The 18,326-nt window shown below is 43.1% G+C and overlaps 1 protein-coding gene across 1 annotated transcript; it reads right to left on the reverse strand.

Annotated features, from left to right (window-relative positions):
* Positions 1-8,059: 8,059 nt before the first annotated feature.
* On the reverse strand, positions 8,060-15,744 carry LOC122556334 (extracellular calcium-sensing receptor-like). The gene is made up of 5 exons (XM_087993951.1): positions 15,463-15,744; positions 13,299-14,135; positions 12,839-13,066; positions 11,837-11,960; positions 8,060-8,955 (listed from the first exon to the last, which is right to left on the reverse strand). The coding sequence occupies exons 1-5, from the start codon at positions 15,742-15,744 to the stop codon at positions 8,060-8,062; spliced, it is 2,367 nt and encodes a 788-aa protein (XP_087850077.1).
* Positions 15,745-18,326: the final 2,582 nt, after the last annotated feature.

Consider the following 18,326-nt stretch of genomic DNA (forward strand, 5'->3'; position numbering starts at 1 on the left):
TAGAGGACCATAGGGCTGCTCTCTCAGTAGAGAGAGGCAAGAAATGGTGGCTAAAGCCAAATTAGCCACGCCTCAGGTAAAGGGAGAAGTGGAGAAGGTGGGACATTCATGGTCAACTCAGTGGTCTGGAAATCTGACCTGTGGAGTTGGCTTCACTCTGTTTCACAAACCAGCCATTTAGTCAACTGAGCTAACTGACCCCCAATAAGGTGCAGAGGAAGAACATTCTATCAAAATGCCATGAACGTGATATATTTTATAATTGCAATGAAAGAGAAACCACATTTTAATAAGGATGCATAATTTCCATAAAAACTATACTTGAGCCAGATAAGACAATATCAATAATCAGTCACCAAAGCACCGCCAATCCCAACTTCTAACACTTAAGAGGACAAAATTAATGAATTGCCCACGATGATCAGAAAATGACAATATTATGCCATAAAGATTTTCTATCAGCATTTACCAAGGAGAAGAGACTCGAAAATTGAGATAATGGATTAGTGGATAACTGTAATTATGCCTTGGTGTGTCTGTATAGCGGCATTTTGGGCTATCATATTGTTATTGATTCCCTACAGCATGGAAGCAGCCCATTTGTTCCATCGAGTCCACACCAACCCACCAAAGAGAATCCCGCTCAGACCCTCCCTCTGTCCTATCTCTGTAACAATGCATTTCCCATGGCTAAACCAACCCGCCTGCACATCCCTAAATACTATGAGCAATTTAGCATGGCCAATCCACCTAACCTGCACATCTTCAGGCTTTTGACAGCAGCTGGTTTAGATATGTCAAGATGATAGTGCAAGGAAATATAAGCTTTTGAAGGAATAACGTGCCAATAACCGAGTTCTTTAATCCATAAATAATCATAAATGTGAATGTACCCACATTAAACTATCGAGGTTATCAATTTGTCTGATTTATTGTTATTAAAGACCAAAATAGTTTATACCTGGTATTGAAATTAACAGGAAAATAAATAACTTCATTGTAAGCAATCGTATACTTTAGGCATGGCAACGAGAAATTAATTAATAACTTAAAAACTGAAAGAACTGCGAATGCTATAAATCAGAAACAAAAACAGAAGTTGTGGAAAAGCTCAGCAGATTTAGCAGTACCTGTGAAGAGAAATCAGAGTTAACGCCTTGGACCCAGTGACCCTTCTACAGAGCTGATGGTAGCTAGGAAAATGTTGGGTATATGCAGAAGGTAGGGTGGGAGTGAGGGGTTAAGAAATAAATGGTAGGTAGGGATAGAGCCCAAAGAGGGCGAAGAACAGTTGAATAGAAAATCAGTATATAACGATCCTGCTTGGCTGGTGAATGCCTGTTAATGGAGACTGTTGGCTAACAACAGGGAGTGTGTAATGGCAGACTATTTAATAGCATAGTTGGTTATTAAGGTGGCAGTGAGGACTGCAGATGCTGGAGATTAGAGTTGAGAGTGTGATGCTGAAAAAGCACAGCAGGTCAGGCAGCAGCCGAGGAGCAGGGGAATCGACAGTTTGGGCAAAAGCCCGTCATCAGGAATGAGGCTGTGAGCCAAGGGGGTAGAGAGATAAATGGGAGGAGGTGCGGCTGTGATTAAGGTAGCTGAGAGAATGATGGATAGATGGAGGTTGGGGTAATGGTGAAAGATTGGAGAGGAGCGTGGAATGGATAGGTGGGAATGAAGATGGACAATTTGGACAGTTCATGAGGGCGGAGCTGACTTAGAAGTTTGAAATTCGGATAAGTTGGGGGAGGGGAAATGAGGAAACTGGTGAAATCCACATTGATGCCATGTGGTTGGAAGGTACCAAGGTGGAAGATTCTCCAGACGTTTCTCCAGACGTTGGGTGGTAAGGGAGTGGCGATAGAGGAGGCCCAGGACCTGCATGTCCTTAGTGGAGTGGGAGGGGAGTTGGAGCATTCGGCCACAGGCAGTGGGGTTGGTTGGTGCGAGTGTCCCAGAGATGTTCTCTGAAGCACTCTGCGAGTAGGCATCCTGTCTCCCCACTGTAGAGGAGACCACATCGGGAGCAATGGATACAGAAAATGATTCTGACGGATGTGGAAGGCTTCTTTGGGGCCTTGGACAGACGTGAGGCGGGAGATGTGGGTGCAGGTTTTGCAATTTCTGTGGTGGTGGGGAATGTGCCGGGAGGGGACAGTGGTTTGGTGGAGGGGGGGGGGGGGGGGGAGGGGGTGGTGGACCTAACAAGAGAGTCGTGGACTGGTCTTTACGGAAAACTGGTAGGGATTGCGAGGGAAATATGTCTCTGGTGGTGGGGTCTGTTTGTAGGTAGTAGAAATGACGAAGGATGATGCGATGTATCCAAAGGTTGGTGGGGTGGAAGGTGAGGACCGGGGGTGTGGGGGGGGGGGGGGGGGTGGGCACTGCCTTGTGGTAGTTTGTTATTAAGTCTGCCAATAAGGGTGGTGCTGTTGTAGTGTGGTGTACTGACCTCTACATTGCAGAGACTGAGTGCCAGTTTTCAGATACCTGTTCCTATCTCCCCTGGACCATAACCCCACCATAGATATCAAACTATTGTAACAATTGTGGTCATTTCGTCTGGAGATCTGTCCCCCCACAGCCTCCAAGCTAATAGTCCCCCAGCCCCATACAGCTCTCTTCTACTTCCGTTCAAAAGTCCAAAAACAGGACTGCCTGGCAGGACCCGTTGTTTCAGCTTGCTCCTGCCCCACAGAGCTTAACCCTTCCAATCTTGTCTCAGACGTTTCTCCCCGATCCAGTCCCTGCCCACTTACACCTACAATTCCTCTGACACTTCACGCCAGTGTCAGAATTTCCAGTTTGCTAGCTCCAGCTGCCGACTCTTTATCATGCACATGTAATCCTTTTACACATACACCAAGATGATCTCAGGGCTCTGTTCTTCTTCTTCTTAGAGTAAAGACCTGAATCGTTGCGATCCGCCACCACCTTCTTCCATTTGGATGAACTTGTTCTCACCTGAACAACTTCTCTTTTAACTCTTTTCATTTTCTTCAGGTAAGAACGGTGGCCATGGGTACCTCCATGGATCCCAGTTTTGCCTGTCTCTTTGTAGAGTACGTGGAATATTTCATGTTCCAGTCCTCTTTCGGCCCCCACCCATAACTCTTTCTCCAACATATCGATTATACCATTGCTTCCCTCTCTCGTATGAAATGGAAAAGTTCGTCAATTTTGCTTCCTATTTCCACCCAGCCCTCACTTTCACTTGTTCTATCTCTGACTCCTCCCCTTCCTTCCTCGACATCAATGTATCTATTTATGGAGATAGACTAACCACTAATATCCACTGAAAATCCACTGACTCCCACAGCTACGCGGAGTACATTTCATCGCACCCTGTAAAAACTCCATTCCATTCTCTCAGTTCCTCCGTCTATATCTCATATGTTGCAATGAGGCAAATTTTGACAAAGGAACCTCCAAAATGTGCACCTTCTCCCTCAACTTAGGATTTCCTCGTATCATTGTTGACAGGGCTCTCCACCGGGTCTGACCCATTTTCCGTACATGCGCCCTCAACCCGCTTGTTCCCTCCCGCAACAATGATAAATTCTCCCTTGTCCTGGACAACATTCTGATGAAGGGATTATGCCTGCTCCTCGGATTGGTGCCTGATTTACTATGCTTTTCCAGCAGCACATTTTTCGACTCTGACTCTCCGGCATCTGTTGTCCTCACTTTCTCCTTCCTCTTGTCCTTCTCTGACATCCCATCAGCATCCACATACAGAAAGATCATCACCTGCCATTTCTTCCACCTCTAGCAATATGCCACCACCAGACATATATTCCCTTCCCTCTCTTATTCACCTTCCACAGGGATCATTCCGTCCGGGACACGTTGATCCACACTTTTTTTCACTCCCAATGCCCATCAACTGCACCTCCTCCACAGCTCCACAGCACCTTCCTCTGGAATGACCAAAGGCGTAACACTTGGTAAAAATAAGGACTGCAGATGCTAGTCTAGAATCCAGAATCTAGATTAGAGTGGCGCTGGAAAAGCACAGCATGTCAGGCAGCATCCGAGGAGCAGGAAAATCGACGTTTCTGGCAAAAGCCTTTCATCAGGAATAGAGGATCATCAGGAGTCCTGATGAAGGGCTTTGGCCACCCATACATTTACCTCTTACCTAAGGCAATTTAGCATGACCTGCACATCTTTGGACTGTGGGAGGAAACCGGAGCAAACCCACGCAGACAATGTGTAAACTCCACACAGTCGGTCGCCTGAGGGGGGAATTGAACCCGGGTCTCTGGCGCTGTGAGGCAACAGTGCTAACCACTGTGCCACCGTGCCGCCGTATCTCCTCCTTCCTTAATAGTCGAGGACCCAATCATACTTTCCAGGTGAAGCAGTACTTTATCTGCACTTCACACAAACTTGTGTACTGCATTCGCTGTTCGCAATGTGGCTTGCTCTACACTGGGGAAATGAAGCATAGACTGCGTGGCCGCTTCTCAGGACAGCTTCCATTTGTCTGCCAATTTAACTCACCACCCTGTTCCCTGGCCAACATCTCTTGTCTCAGGCATGCTGCAGTGTTCCAGGGACGCTGAGCACAAGCTGGAACAACACCTCATTTTCCACTTTTGGACACCGCAGCCCTCCGGCCTCAATATCAAGTTCAATAATTTTAGGGCCCTGGACTGTCCCCTGGCCCTCTACCTCACACACCAGGCCTTGTTGTCACGTACTCTGCCATTACGCATTATCTAATGTTAGCCACTATTAACAGCATTAACACCAAATCGCCCTCCAAGCCAGATCGTTATCCATTCCTTCGTCCAACTGTTCTCTTTCATTGCGCTCTATCTCCACCTATCAGTCATTCCTTACCATTACACCACCCCCTCATCTTCCGAATATAAACCGACATTGTACATTGACGACATTTTCTTCCTCTGGATCCATGACGCGGAGTCACTGATAAAACTACACAGTGACATCAACAAGTTTCATCCCATCATCAAACTCACCATGGACTACTCTCGACTATCTGTCTCATTCTTGGACACGGCGTCTCCATCAAGGATGGACACCTCAGCACCACACTCTACCGCAAACCCACAAATAACCTCACAATGCTACACTTCTCCAGCTTCCACCAAAACATATTAAAACAGCCATCCCCTATGGACAAGCCCTACGCATACACCGGATCTGTTCAGATGAGGAGGAACGTAACGGACATCTGGAACTACTCAGGGATGCCCTCACAAGGACGGGGTACGATGCCCAACTCATCGACCGCCAGTTCCGACGTGCCACAGCAAGGAACCGTAATGACCTCCTTAGGAGACAGACACGTGCTGCAACCGACAGGGTACCCTTCGTTGTTCAGTATTTCCCAGGAGCTGAAAAATTACACCATGTGCTTCGTGACCTGCAACACATTATCAATGAGGATGAGCACCTCACCAAGACCTCCCCACACCTCCATTACTTGCCTTTAAACAACCACCAAACCTCAAACAGATCGTTGTTTCTAGCAAGTTGCCTGGCCCTCAGTACAACTCCATACAACCCTGTCACGGTAGGCGCTGCAAGACGTGTCAGAGTGTGGACATAGATACCACCATTACGCGTGGGGACACCTCTCACCTTGTACATGCCAGGTACTCATGTGACTCAGCCAGCGTTGTCTAATCTTATACGTTGCAGGCAAGGATGCCCTGAGGCATGGTATATTGGGGAAACCGAGCAAAGGCTACGACAACAGATGAATGGGCACCGCACAACAATCAACAGACAGGAGAGTTCCCTCCCAGTTGGGGAACACTTCAGTGGTCCAGGACATTCAGCCTCGGACCTTCGGGTGACCATCCTTCAAAGTGGACTTCGGGACAGGCAACAGAGAAAAGTGGCCGAGCAGAGGCTGATAGCTAAGTTCGGTATCCATAGGGAGGGCCTCAACCGGGACCTTGGGTTCATGTCACATTACAGGTGACCACCATTGCACTATACACACACACAGATAATCCCACACACACACACACACTCTCTCTCACGCACACACAGGCACTCCTATACACACGGACACACATACACACAGACGCGCAAACAGACACCCACACACACCCTTACAAACACACACACTCCCACACTCACACATGCACCCCCTCACAGACTTAAGACACTCTGCACTCACTACACACACATACACCTTCTCCTACTCACAACCCCCAACACACACATACAAAGACCCTCATGCACACATATATTTTGTGGGGTGAATTTGTTCTTTCAGGGTTACATTGTACTTTGCTCAAAAACTGCATGCATTCATGTTGAACCCTGAGCTCAAAAACTTCATGAATTAATGTAAAACTCCGTTATCTCATTTTTTTAGATTACAGTCAATCTAAACATCATGGCATAGACAGAGAACACAGGGGGCCAACATCTTCAACGTATTGTCTAGCTATCACCATTGTTAACAGCTAACAAAAAAGGTTTTGTGATTTACACATGAAAGAACTGAAACTATCACAGTATTCTAACAGATGAAAGGCTTAACAGACAATCAATTTTTCAATGTATAATTACAGTTACATCACACTGTAAATTTTTGCTATAAATTCTGTGTGTTAGGATTGAGCTTCCACTACCACCTGATGAAGGAGCGTCGCTCCAAAAGCTAGTGTGCTTCCAATTAAACCTGTTGGACTATAACCTGGTGTTGTGTGATTTTTAACTTTGTACACCCCAGTCCAACACCGGCATCTCCAAATCATGACATTTTCCTAGCTACCGTCAGTTCTGAGGAAGGGTCACCGCACCCGAAACGTTAACTCTGTTTCTCTTCACAGAAGCTGCCAGACCTGCTGAACGTTTCCAGCTACTTCTGCCTTTGTCTCTAATTGCTAATTTGCTATTTTTCAACCTAATCTATATCACTTAATCTCTTCAAGCAGACACGTGTTAATTTACAAACAAAAAAGGTTTGGAACAAATGTTATGAATGCAAAAATTATGGGAAGAAAATTGATTTCTCTCGATCAAAACTCAGATCACAAGATGCAGATGCACAGTCATTTTGTTTTTAACAATGATGACATGATTGCACTTGCAGAGCAATGTTGATCTTTGATTCAATAACTTATCGGGTCTTTTTTTTCTTTCCTTTTAGAGTCATTAGGTTTTCTGTATTTTTCAGCCACAGAAATAGATGGTTAGAGATGTTTCTTGTTTGCAGGTTTCTGGATGCTCCTCGCTCCACTGCGCAATCCATCTGTAACAATCTACATTTGGATTAGGATTAGGATAGGGTTGTCATCACCATTTTCCCTTAACTCAAAGACTCCTGTTTCCACTCTGTCCCATAACGTAATAACCTTCCCCAACAGTAACACATTATTGCATATCTAGAATGTACACCACACAATCCCACTCGATTTTCAAATTTCAAAGCTCTACATGTATTTTAGCAGCATCTAATTTCCAGTTCATAATCCAAAAAGAAACTATTCCTTCTCTTGTAACATTATTGGCAAAAATAAATATTAGGTGATGTGTAAAATGGTTGCCAATTCACCAGTATTTGTTACAGTACGTTACAGTATAAAATTTTGTCCCTGTGCACAGCATCGCACACAGGCAGTAAGCCATCTACCAAACAATGAAGAGATCGCTTGTCAATTACGCAATCTGCCAGATTTACAATACCAAATTAACTGTGTGGCAAGAAAAATCATACCAGTTCAAATACGCATCATCACAGTGCCACTAGACTGTTAAGTGATTCCTGATGGAGGGTTTTTGCCCGAAACGTCGATTCTCCCTCTGGTCGGATGCTGCCTGACCTGCTGTGCTTTTCCAGCACCACATTGTCGACTGTAAAGTGGAGCATTAACACGCGAAGCTATGACGCATTCAGGGTACTGAAGAAGAAGGCTGCCCTTTTATGACGAACTGGAGCAGAATACTTTTCTTAAAGAACCATTACAACATTAACTGCAATAAATGAATATAATCTGTAGCAATAACTGAATGAACTACAACCTGCTTAGAGTACTGACTATGACATAACAATTACTTAATCTCATTTACACATCAAATGTTTTTTAGTATTCTCTTCCGGTTTTAACAAGATAATGTAACATTTCGGAGCAAAGATGCAACTCAGCAACCCAAAACTTGATGCTAAAATTGCAAATATTTCTACAGCCACAGTGTATTTTCCGGGTGTGCTTACGTAAGCGGGGATAAATGTTACCCAAACTGCAAAAAATATGAGCATGCTGAAAGTTATGAATTTAGCTTCATTGAACTTGTCTGGTAAAGCTCGAGCCATAAAAGCTAAAAATAGACATGCGCCCGCCAAAAATCCGATGTAACCAAACACAAAGCAGAAGGCAACTGTAGAACCTACGTCACACTCAAGGATAATCTTTGCACTTTGATACTTGACGTTTTTAGATGGGAGTGGAGGAGATGTCACCAACCAGATCACGCATATTATGGCTTGAATCAATGTACACAGAAAGACAATTGACCTTTGTTGTTTGTGTCCGAACCATTTCATCACATCACTGCCCGGAAGGGTTGCTTTAAATGCCATCAGGACGACCAGCGTTTTACTAAGAATACAAGAAATACATAGAACAAAACTGATTCCAAACACAGTATGCCGCACCATACATGACCACGGAGATGGCTGTCCAATGAACGCAACAGAGCACAGAAAGCATAGTATTAACGAGATCAGAAGAAGGAAACTTAGTTCCGAATTGTTGGCCCTTACAATGGGAGTGTTTTTGAAATATAAGAAAACAGCTGCAACAGACCCGGACATAAAAGCGCCAAACAGAGATACCGCCAAAAATGTTATTCCCATGCTGTCATTAAAAGACAGGAATTCAATGTCTTTTGGAATGCACTGATCTCGTTGACCATTGGACCATTGTTCGAACGGACAGGTGAAGCACTCAATCGAATCTGCACAGGACAAAATATTTGGTAATAATATTTTCAGATTACATCAGAAATGCTCATTTTACATTACAAGTTTATTAACAAATTTTGCAATGGACTTGCTTTAATTCGTACAAGCATAAGCTGTTTAATTTAAATGCTTCTAAAATCATTTCGAGGAATTTGCTTCATTATTGTCTCTAAGTATCAGACGCCATATACTATGCATTTGTGTTTGAAGAACCGTCGGCTGTGATCAGTGAAAAATTAGTCTTTTTATTATTTGATCCGATCTATCCTTCTGTTACGCTGCCAATTTACTGCAACATTTTTAAGTATATAAACATCCTGCCATTTTCCTCAACCGGTAGTTTGAATTAAGCACTGTCAAAACGTATAGGTATTCTCAAGTATGTCAACTGAACGCGAGGCAACAAACGGGGAAGCATGTTCTGAACCTTTCTCTGATTCTTCTGCAAAACAAACAGCAATTGGCCAGATGAATGGTATACCTGTAAATGGTTTGTGCTACCTTTGAAAAGTCAGTGCCAATGTAGCGGTTTTGATTAGCATAATAACGGGTGAGATTCCGTACTTAATTGTAAAAGGTTTATTTTAGTGAAATTAGAGACAAAAAGCGTTACGCTGGAGTCACATTAAGGCTATACCAAGTCAGGGTAGCAGAGTTCTCCCTCCGATAGACATTGGTGAACGGATGGGTTTTTGTAACCATCAAGTAGGTAGGTGATCAGAAATCCTGAGGCGAAATTGTTATTCCACATTCGTTTAATTGAATGTAAATTTGCGCTATTATAGTGGTGATATCGGAACACCTCTCTGAGGAAAATCTGACCTTTGTGTTACTAATCTAGGAGCATTGTTACAAGTTTATGTCATTGAATACCACTATGCACGCAGCATAGGTACACTCACGGTACTGTTCGGAAAGGATAACCAAGTTTGTGACTCAATGATGGTCATGAGAGAATATAAGAACAAGGAACAAGGGTATCAGCCTAAGGCAGGATAATAGTGCAGTGGGAATTAAACAAAATTTTATTAAACAAAAAAATTACACAGTGGTAAAGTGACAGCTTACAAATTGATTCTGCAATGAAGATTTTAACATATGTGAATCTTGAACACCGCCCGGATCTACATCAGCAGCAAGGAACCTCATTCAGCAATATGTCAATACTGTGGGGGTGTATTTCTCCAAGAAGCCAAGAGCGGATAAATGGAAGTTCACCACACAAAATTAAGTGATTTTTAAAATTTCAGTTTCTGAGTATTTCAACAGTGCATTTTGAGGAGGAACAGCAAGTCACTGTCAACACCTTCTGGATTTCTGTGTTTGATTGCATATGTTTTAGAATCAATTGACACCTCTTTTACAACTAGGTAAACTTAAATTTACCTGGACCATCTCTGACACCTCCCTCCCCTTCCTGGACCTCTCCATCTCCATTAATGACAACCGACTTGACACCGACATTTTTTACAAACCCACCGACTTCCACAGTTACCTGGATTACACCTCTTCCCACCCTACCTCCTGCAAAATTGCCATCCCGTATTCCAAATTCCTCCGCCTCCGCCGTATCTGCTCCCAAGAGGACCAGTTCCACCACAGAACACATCAGATGGCCTCCTTCCTTAGAGACCGCAATTTCCTTTCCCACGTGGTTAAGAATGCCCTCCAATACGTCTCATCCACATCCCGCACCTCCACCCTCAAACCCCACCCATCCAACCGTAACAAGGACAGAACGCCCCTGGTGCTCACCTTCCACTCTACCAACCTTCGCATAAACCAAATCATTCACCAACATTTCCGCCACCTCCAAACAGACCCCACCACCAGGGATATATTTCCATCCCCACCCCTTTCCACCTTCCACAAAGACTGTTCCGTGACTACCTGGTCAGGTCCACGCCCCCCTACAACCCACCCTCCCATCCTGGCACCTTTCCCTGCCACTACAGGAATTGCAAAACCTGTGCCCACACCTCCTCCCTCACCTCCATCCAAGGCCCTTAAAGGAACCTTCCACGTCCATCAAAGATTTACCTGTACATCCACCAATATCATTTATTGCATCTGTTGCTCCCGATGCGGTCTCCTCTACATTGGGGAGACTGGGTGCCTCCTAGCAGAGCGCTTTAGGGAACATCTCTGGGACACCCGCATCAATCAACCACACCACCCTGTGGCCCAACATTTCAACTCCCCCTCCCACCCTACCAACGACATGGAGGTCCTGGGTCTCCTTCACCGCCGCTCCCTCACCACCAGACACCTGGAGGAAGAACGCCTCATCTTCTGCCTCGGAATACTTCAACCCCAGGGCATCAATGTGAACTTCAACAGTTTCCTCATTTCCCCTTCTCCCACCTCACCTCAGTTCCAAACGTCCAGCTCAGCACTGTCCCCATGGCTTGTCCTACCTGCCTATCTTCTTTTCCACCTATCCACTCCACCTTCCCCCCCGACCTATCACCTTCATTCCCTCCCCCACTCACCTATTGTACTCCATGCTACTTTCTTTCCACCCCCATCCTCTCTCGTTTATTTTTCCACCCTTCAGACACTCTGCCTGTATTCCTGATGAAGGACTTTTGCCCGACATGTCGATTTTACTGCTCCTCGGATGCTGCCTGAACTGCTGTGCTTTTCCAGCACCACTCTAATCTAGACTCTCACCTCTTTTACAACGTTTGACGGCCAAGTTTGACAGTTTTGCTGTCATTGCAGCTACAAAATTCGAGCTAATTGAAATTTTCTTGACCACATTAGCTCTAAATGTCTTCCAAATTCTTTGATACACCTCAATGATAATTGTGATTACAAGCTTGTAATAGTATCATTGGTTAACAAGCCAACGATCAGTGATGAATTCTATACCTGTTTGATTACTAATCGTTCCTTCAGCACAAGGTACACAATCAAAGCAGCAAATGGGTTGGTTTGTTTTAGCTGCTTTCCTTGTCCCTGCAAGGCAACTTTTACTGCACACTGAGACTGGTGGCTGTGAATAGATCAAAACTATCAGTAAATGACACCACAAAAAAGTTGATTGTCATTAACGATACAGTTTAGTCATTTATCAAGTCTCATGTATAATTCCTGCATCAAGATGATCTTTACTTAAACACCTTGTAAACTAGAATGACTGAATTGTACAGTACAGAAGAGCACTGAGCCCATCTCGTCTGTACTGTCAAAAATATACTACTAACTACTTCCAATGCGCCACACTCGGTCCATAGCCTTGAATGTTATGATACTTCAAGTGATCGTCCAAGTACTATTTAAGGGTTGCAAGGTTTCTCGCCTCATCTACCCTGTAACCCATGAGCTTTCACCTTCTTTATCAGTATCCCTCAGTCATTACATATTCTTACAGATTACTTACAGTGTGGAAACAGGCCCTTCGGGCCAACAAGTCCACACCGACCCTCCGAAGTGCAACCCACCCAGACCCATTCCCCTACATTTATCCCTTCACCTAACACTACGGGCAATTTAGCATGGCCAATTCACCTAACCTGCACATTTTTTTTGGACTGTGGGAGGAAACCGGAGCACCGGGAGGAATGTGCAAACTGTACACAGACAGTTTCCTGAGGCGGGAATTGAACCCGGGCACTGTGAGGCAGCAGTGCTAACCACTGTGCCACCGTGCCGCGCATTCAATTGTATCAAACTGTTACCAGAAGTTGAAAACAAAGGTCTCCTAATATCAGCTTGGAACACAGAATAAATGTGAGCGTAGGCTGTAATGCTCGCTTTGCGGGTTGATTTCTTACGTTTTTTTTCAATAAGCTATTTATTCAAAGCAAACTATGTGTAAACTTCTGAAACTAAATCCGTAAGATTACTTATTTAGGATTAAAGAATCCTTACCATGTTCCTTCCTTGGTGCCAAACAATTCGACTTTTATCCAATTGGAGTTCCTTTCCGACTGGCAATGCTGTATCATAAAAACCAACCTGAACAAACCGCACAGTCCCATTTTCTCCCTTCTGCCAGTTTATCAGATCATAGGAAGCCACGGGATCTCCGTTCTTATCAAAGCTTATCTCTTCTCCAAAATTATTGAGGAATTTCACCTGCTTTATGTAGTACAAAAGCTTTAAGAATCGATAGAATATCGTTAATAAAAGTGGCAAATGCATCAGAAATAAGCAAGAATAGACCCTTCAGTGCAAAGTATGTCTCGCTATTCAATTAGATCACGGTTAAGCAAAAAGAATCTCAAGGTTAGCAGGACGATTTAAAACATTCTGAACTGACAAGTTTTCTTTAAGCTCGCTGATGTGATATTTCATTCACTTCAGATACAAAAGTTATTTAAAATCCTACCTGCCAAGGCAGAATATTTGACTTGCTACCACAGGTTTTGTTGGCAAACGGTCCTTTCCCATCTTCACACAATTGCAGATTATGAAGGGCATGGGCCACAGCATACACAGCTTTGTAAACATTGTAGGAACCCCTTAACTCAGACACATCACTGTATGCAGTATTAATTGCCCCTAAACTCTCTGAGCCTGTACACGGTTTCAAAGAAGATGATGATTTATTGCTAGCCAACGTTTCTTTTGAGATTTTTACACTGCAGCCAAAAACGTCTTGCCAGAGTTCTTCGACAAACGGGTTGTGCGGTGTTTTGGAAGGATGCACATTCAATAGAAACTCTTTAAGTCCTGGAATTTCCACTCTCCTTATTCCAAATCCAATTGTTCCAGACAACAACTTCACAGTTTCTGCTGTCCATAGTTGGACTGATGTGACCCAGGCTTCACTTGCTATTAGCTGGATATCAGTAATGTTATTCAGTGTGAGTTCTTTCAGCAAACCAGCCGTAAACCTCTCTGCACAAAATACTATGACCACTTTAGCAGATGATTTTTTAATTGTCTCCATTACTTCTGGCAATCGTTCTGCAGTACCAACAGGTGAGATGAATTCAATAAAAGCAACACAAGTTTGAAATTTTGCAATCTCTTCAATAAACGCCATCATTCCAAATCGACCGTAATCATTGTCTTGTGCCACAACTCCAACCCAATTCCATTTAAAATGTCGTACAAGCTTGACTAATGCTTTGATTTGTACAGAATCACTAGGAATAGTTCTGAAAAATGTTGGAAATTCACGCTTATCACTCAAACAATTGCAGGAAGAAAAATAACTAATCTGGAAAGGAAATCAATCGCAAAAATACCAGTTAGAAAAAGTATCAAATGCACTAGTCATATACATGTTCAATATATTAAATATCATTATGTTATTTTGTTTAATCCGTTGGTATATATGCTTCTACAGGGTCGAGTACAATAGACTGTATGAGTTCTACCAATTCTTTTTTTTTCATCCATTCAAGGGTATAGCCCATCCCAATTTTAACTGGAATTAAATGACTTTTCCAGTCATTTGAGATGGCACAACTATATTTTATGAGTGTGGAGTCACACGTAGGCCAGATAAGATACAGACAACAGTTGTCTTTCCTCGAAGGACGGATCCAACCTTTATTTTTATAACAATCAGCAATTGATCAGTGGTCATCATTAGGCTTGTTACCAATTCTAGATTTTTTTTTAGTTCCAGTGCCAACAACTGCCATGATCAGGTTGACACCCATGTCTCTAGAATTTAGAGCCATAAGTTTCGGATTACTAGTCCTGTGACATTACCACTACACTACTGCTTTCCAAATTCCTATTTGTATTAAATGCGTAATGATACAAGTCTCACGAATAACACACCAGGCTCCCTTCTACAGATACTGCTATTATTGATCTCGCAGTTCAGCCTAAAGTTTCAGTAAGTGTAATTTAGAAAGTTGCAACAATGTTTGCGTTAGTTTTAAAAATGTCTTGTACAAAAGGACAATTCGATAAATAGGGATCCCAATGTTTCCAAGTACATAAGTTTTCATGTTGGAACTCTAGATATTAATTGTTTCATAAACTGATTATCTTTTACAGAGGACAATTTGAATTCTCAAACAAAATGTAAGACTTGCATAAATATGTGGACACTTTGAAACGTTAACATTCTTTTCTATCTTTCTTCACAAAACATCAATTGCTTTCAGGTAATTTCAAAATGTATATGTCATGGAATTTTAAAATTAATAAAGGAAAATAGGTAAGTCTTTAAAGTAAAAGAACATTCAAGTTAATATGTCATTTTTGAAGTATCATACTAAACATTGAACCCACATAGAACTTTGAGTTCATCTCGTGCAAAAGTGACAATGGCATAACCAGGAGCAGGGATAGGCCATTTGGTTCACCAAGGCTGTTCCATCTTTCAACAAGATCATGGTTTATCTTCTGTATCAACTAGAAAAGCTGTCCGGGTACAGTTGCCATGTGGCTTCGCTTATCCATCAAACAAAATATGTATTATTCTGGTACAACAGAAACGCGTTGCAGAAGCGAACTGCACAAAAGCTGATATTTTAATTTCTATCCCTAACAGAAGAATCTTAACCCTTCGTTATTGAGGACCTTACCATGCTGACGCTGAACGGAGCCACCATTCTTGCAACGACCACAGATTGCGATGATCCTCCATCTCCAACAATGACCGGTACGGATGGAAATTCAGCACATGCGTAATTAGCAACGGTTTCATCCTGTGCGTTTAGTAATGTCAGGGCTCCTTTAAGTCCCTGAGACGGTGTGCCGCAGCTGTCTAAGATCTTGTAACCCAGAGTAGTGTTTGGAAGCAACTCGTTATTCCTGTTTATTTCTTCTATGGTAAAGACCATCGTCTGGGCCAAACGCAGACCCATTTGGCTGAAACTATAATATAAACGAAGGGTTAGTTTCCAGACTCCAGCGTAACTCGTTTCGAACAGTTAAATTAGCCTTGAAAAGAAATTATTGCCGTTTCCAGAGGTATGGTGTTTCATCCGTGATTTTTTTCCCTCCCAATCCTACTGGCCTACAGTCTCAAAATAGTATTTACATTGTGGTTGACAGTGTATCTAAAGTTGCACACTCAAGAAGACCAACATGGAGAATCCCTCCTGCGTGCCTATCAAGTCCACATCGACCTTCCAAAGAACATTACACTCAGACCCACCCCATCCCTGAAGCACAGCATTTTCCATGGCTAACCCATCCGGCCAGCACATCCGTGGAGAATACGGGTAATTTAGCGGATCCAAACCACCCAGCTCTACTATCAGTTTTACGATTTCGCATTAAAAGCAACTTAGGTCGAGCACTGAAGATGAGATTTTCCACTCTTTTAAACATAAAAACAGATTGCCGATCTAATAGCTCCGGCTTTCTGTGAAGGTTAAGACGAATTTCACGCTCTAAAGAATTTAAAAAAGTATTATTCCAGCATTAGTGTGAGTACTTCTTTACTCGCCATCGAACAGTTTGTAATGTAAAAATGAGCATGTAAATGCATACACCATCCATTGCAGCCACTGAAACATTTGTTCATACTCTTGAGTAATCTGATTCCAGTTTTACGCACATCTGCAAGTTGACTGACATTTAAAAATAATCCAGCAATGTTGCTGCAGTGCAGACTGACAACTACTACCTGTTACTTACTGCTGAGTTAAAAATCACACAACGCCAGGTACCTGACGAAGGAGCAGTTCTCCGAAAGCTCGTACATCCAAATAAACCTATTGGACTATAACCTGATGTTGTGTGATGTCTAACACCGGCATCTCCACGTCACTACTTACTGAAGGCAATGTACTGGCGAAGGTTTGTCTTGAAATGACTTGTAATCCGTCGTTGTTTTTAGATGTAAGGAGAACAAACCGCCCAGGACAATATCTCCACCTTTGAATGCTCCGGGGCTGAACTTTTCCCTAAGTTTGCAGAAATGTTCAACTCTGGAAATCAAAGTTTCGATTGAGTTAAATAAGAGAAGAATCCAAAACGGATGAGGACGCATTTTGATCATGGGGAAACTATTGTTTTCGGTTCAGGAATGACTCGTGCCTTTAGCTATATATTCACAGAGAAGGCGGGGCAACATATTATTAGTGCAACCTGTTTTTCTTTTATCACGACAGGAGGCTGAATTTTCGAACACAAAGCTATCCACTTGTCACTAGGTTTGGCAACTTGACATCCGAGCAATATGCTTTCAGTCGCTCGAGGCGATATCGCAAAACACAAACAGTGTTAAATTTAATTAGATTCAGCGTATTGTAGTGAACAATTCGTTCCACCCGATGTTTTAAATGTGGAACAGCGGTGTACAGTTTGCGAATTAAATCCAATTTTTATTAGGGGAAATTACAAACAATTGCAAGCTGTATGGTATATAATATGGCTTTAAAATGTATTTGAGTAACTCAAAAAAGTAACCGTTGATTTCAATATCGCAGTGAGATGTTGAATAGTCTTGCATTAGGCACGAAAGAACAGTTTTTTTAAAACAACAATCCTTCTTCGGTGTTGAACAAAGAGAACGTACAGCCCAGGAACAGGCCCTTCGGCCCTGCAAGCCTGAACCGATCCAAATCTACTGTCTAAACCTGCCACCCAATTCCTAAGCATCTATATCACTCTGCTCCCCACCTATTTATGGATCTGTGTGCCTGTCTTTACCGCCTCAGCTGGCAACGCGTTCCAGACACCCACCATCCGCTGTGTAAAGTACTTGCCTATCTCCCTTAAACTTTTTACCTCTCACCTTGAAAGCATGACCTCTCGTTACTGAATCCTTCACCCTGGGAAAAAGCTTATCTCTATCCACCCTGTCTATACCCTTCATGATTTTGGAAACGTCAATCAGGACCCCCTCAATCTCCTTTTTTCTAATGTAAACAAACCTAACCTCCTCCACCTCTCTTCATAGCTAGCACCTTCCATACCAGGCAACATCCTCGTAAATCTTCTCTGCACCCTCTCCAAAGCGTCCACATCCTTTTGGTAATGTGGCAACCAGAACTATACACAATGTTCTAAATGCGGCCGAACCAATGTCTTGTACAATTGTAAATGACTTGCCAGCTCTTATACTCAATACCCCGTCCAATGAAGGCAAGCATACTATATGCCTTCTTGACCACTCCATCCATCTGTGCAGCAACCTTCAGGGTACAATGGACCTACGATCCCAGACCTCTCTGCTCAGCAACGTTTTCCAAGGCTCTTCCGTTTATTCTATAATTCACTCTAGAATTAGACTGGGCATCATTAAACTTTAAATTTCTATAATTGTTTTGCAGTTTGAAATTCATTGTGCACACGCCCCCTAACCACCGCCACCACCCCCCCACCCCCCCCCACCCCCCCCACACACACACACACACACGGAAATTTCTAATAATAATTTATGACTTCTTAACCAAGATTGAGATTATCCATAGGCTCCTTCCACTCCATTCCCTTT

Source organism: Chiloscyllium plagiosum, unplaced genomic scaffold, assembly GCF_037043375.1.
Source record: "Chiloscyllium plagiosum isolate Xiang-an unplaced genomic scaffold, Cpla_swu_hap1 HiC_scaffold_13, whole genome shotgun sequence".
Taxonomy (NCBI): domain Eukaryota; kingdom Metazoa; phylum Chordata; class Chondrichthyes; order Orectolobiformes; family Hemiscylliidae; genus Chiloscyllium; species Chiloscyllium plagiosum.

Excerpts from the sequence above, each read along its gene's own strand:
- LOC122556334 (XM_087993951.1), bottom strand. The coding sequence starts at position 15,744 with ATGGGTCTGCGTTTGGCCCAGACGATGGTCTTTACCATAGAAGAAATA. Across the intron at positions 11,961-12,838 it reads GGCACCAAGGAAGGAACATG|CCACCAGTCTCAGTGTGCAG; the intron begins GTAAGGATTCTT and ends ATCTATTCACAG. Across the intron at positions 8,956-11,836 it reads AACGATTAGTAATCAAACAG|ATTCGATTGAGTGCTTCACC; the intron begins GTATAGAATTCA and ends TGTCCTGTGCAG.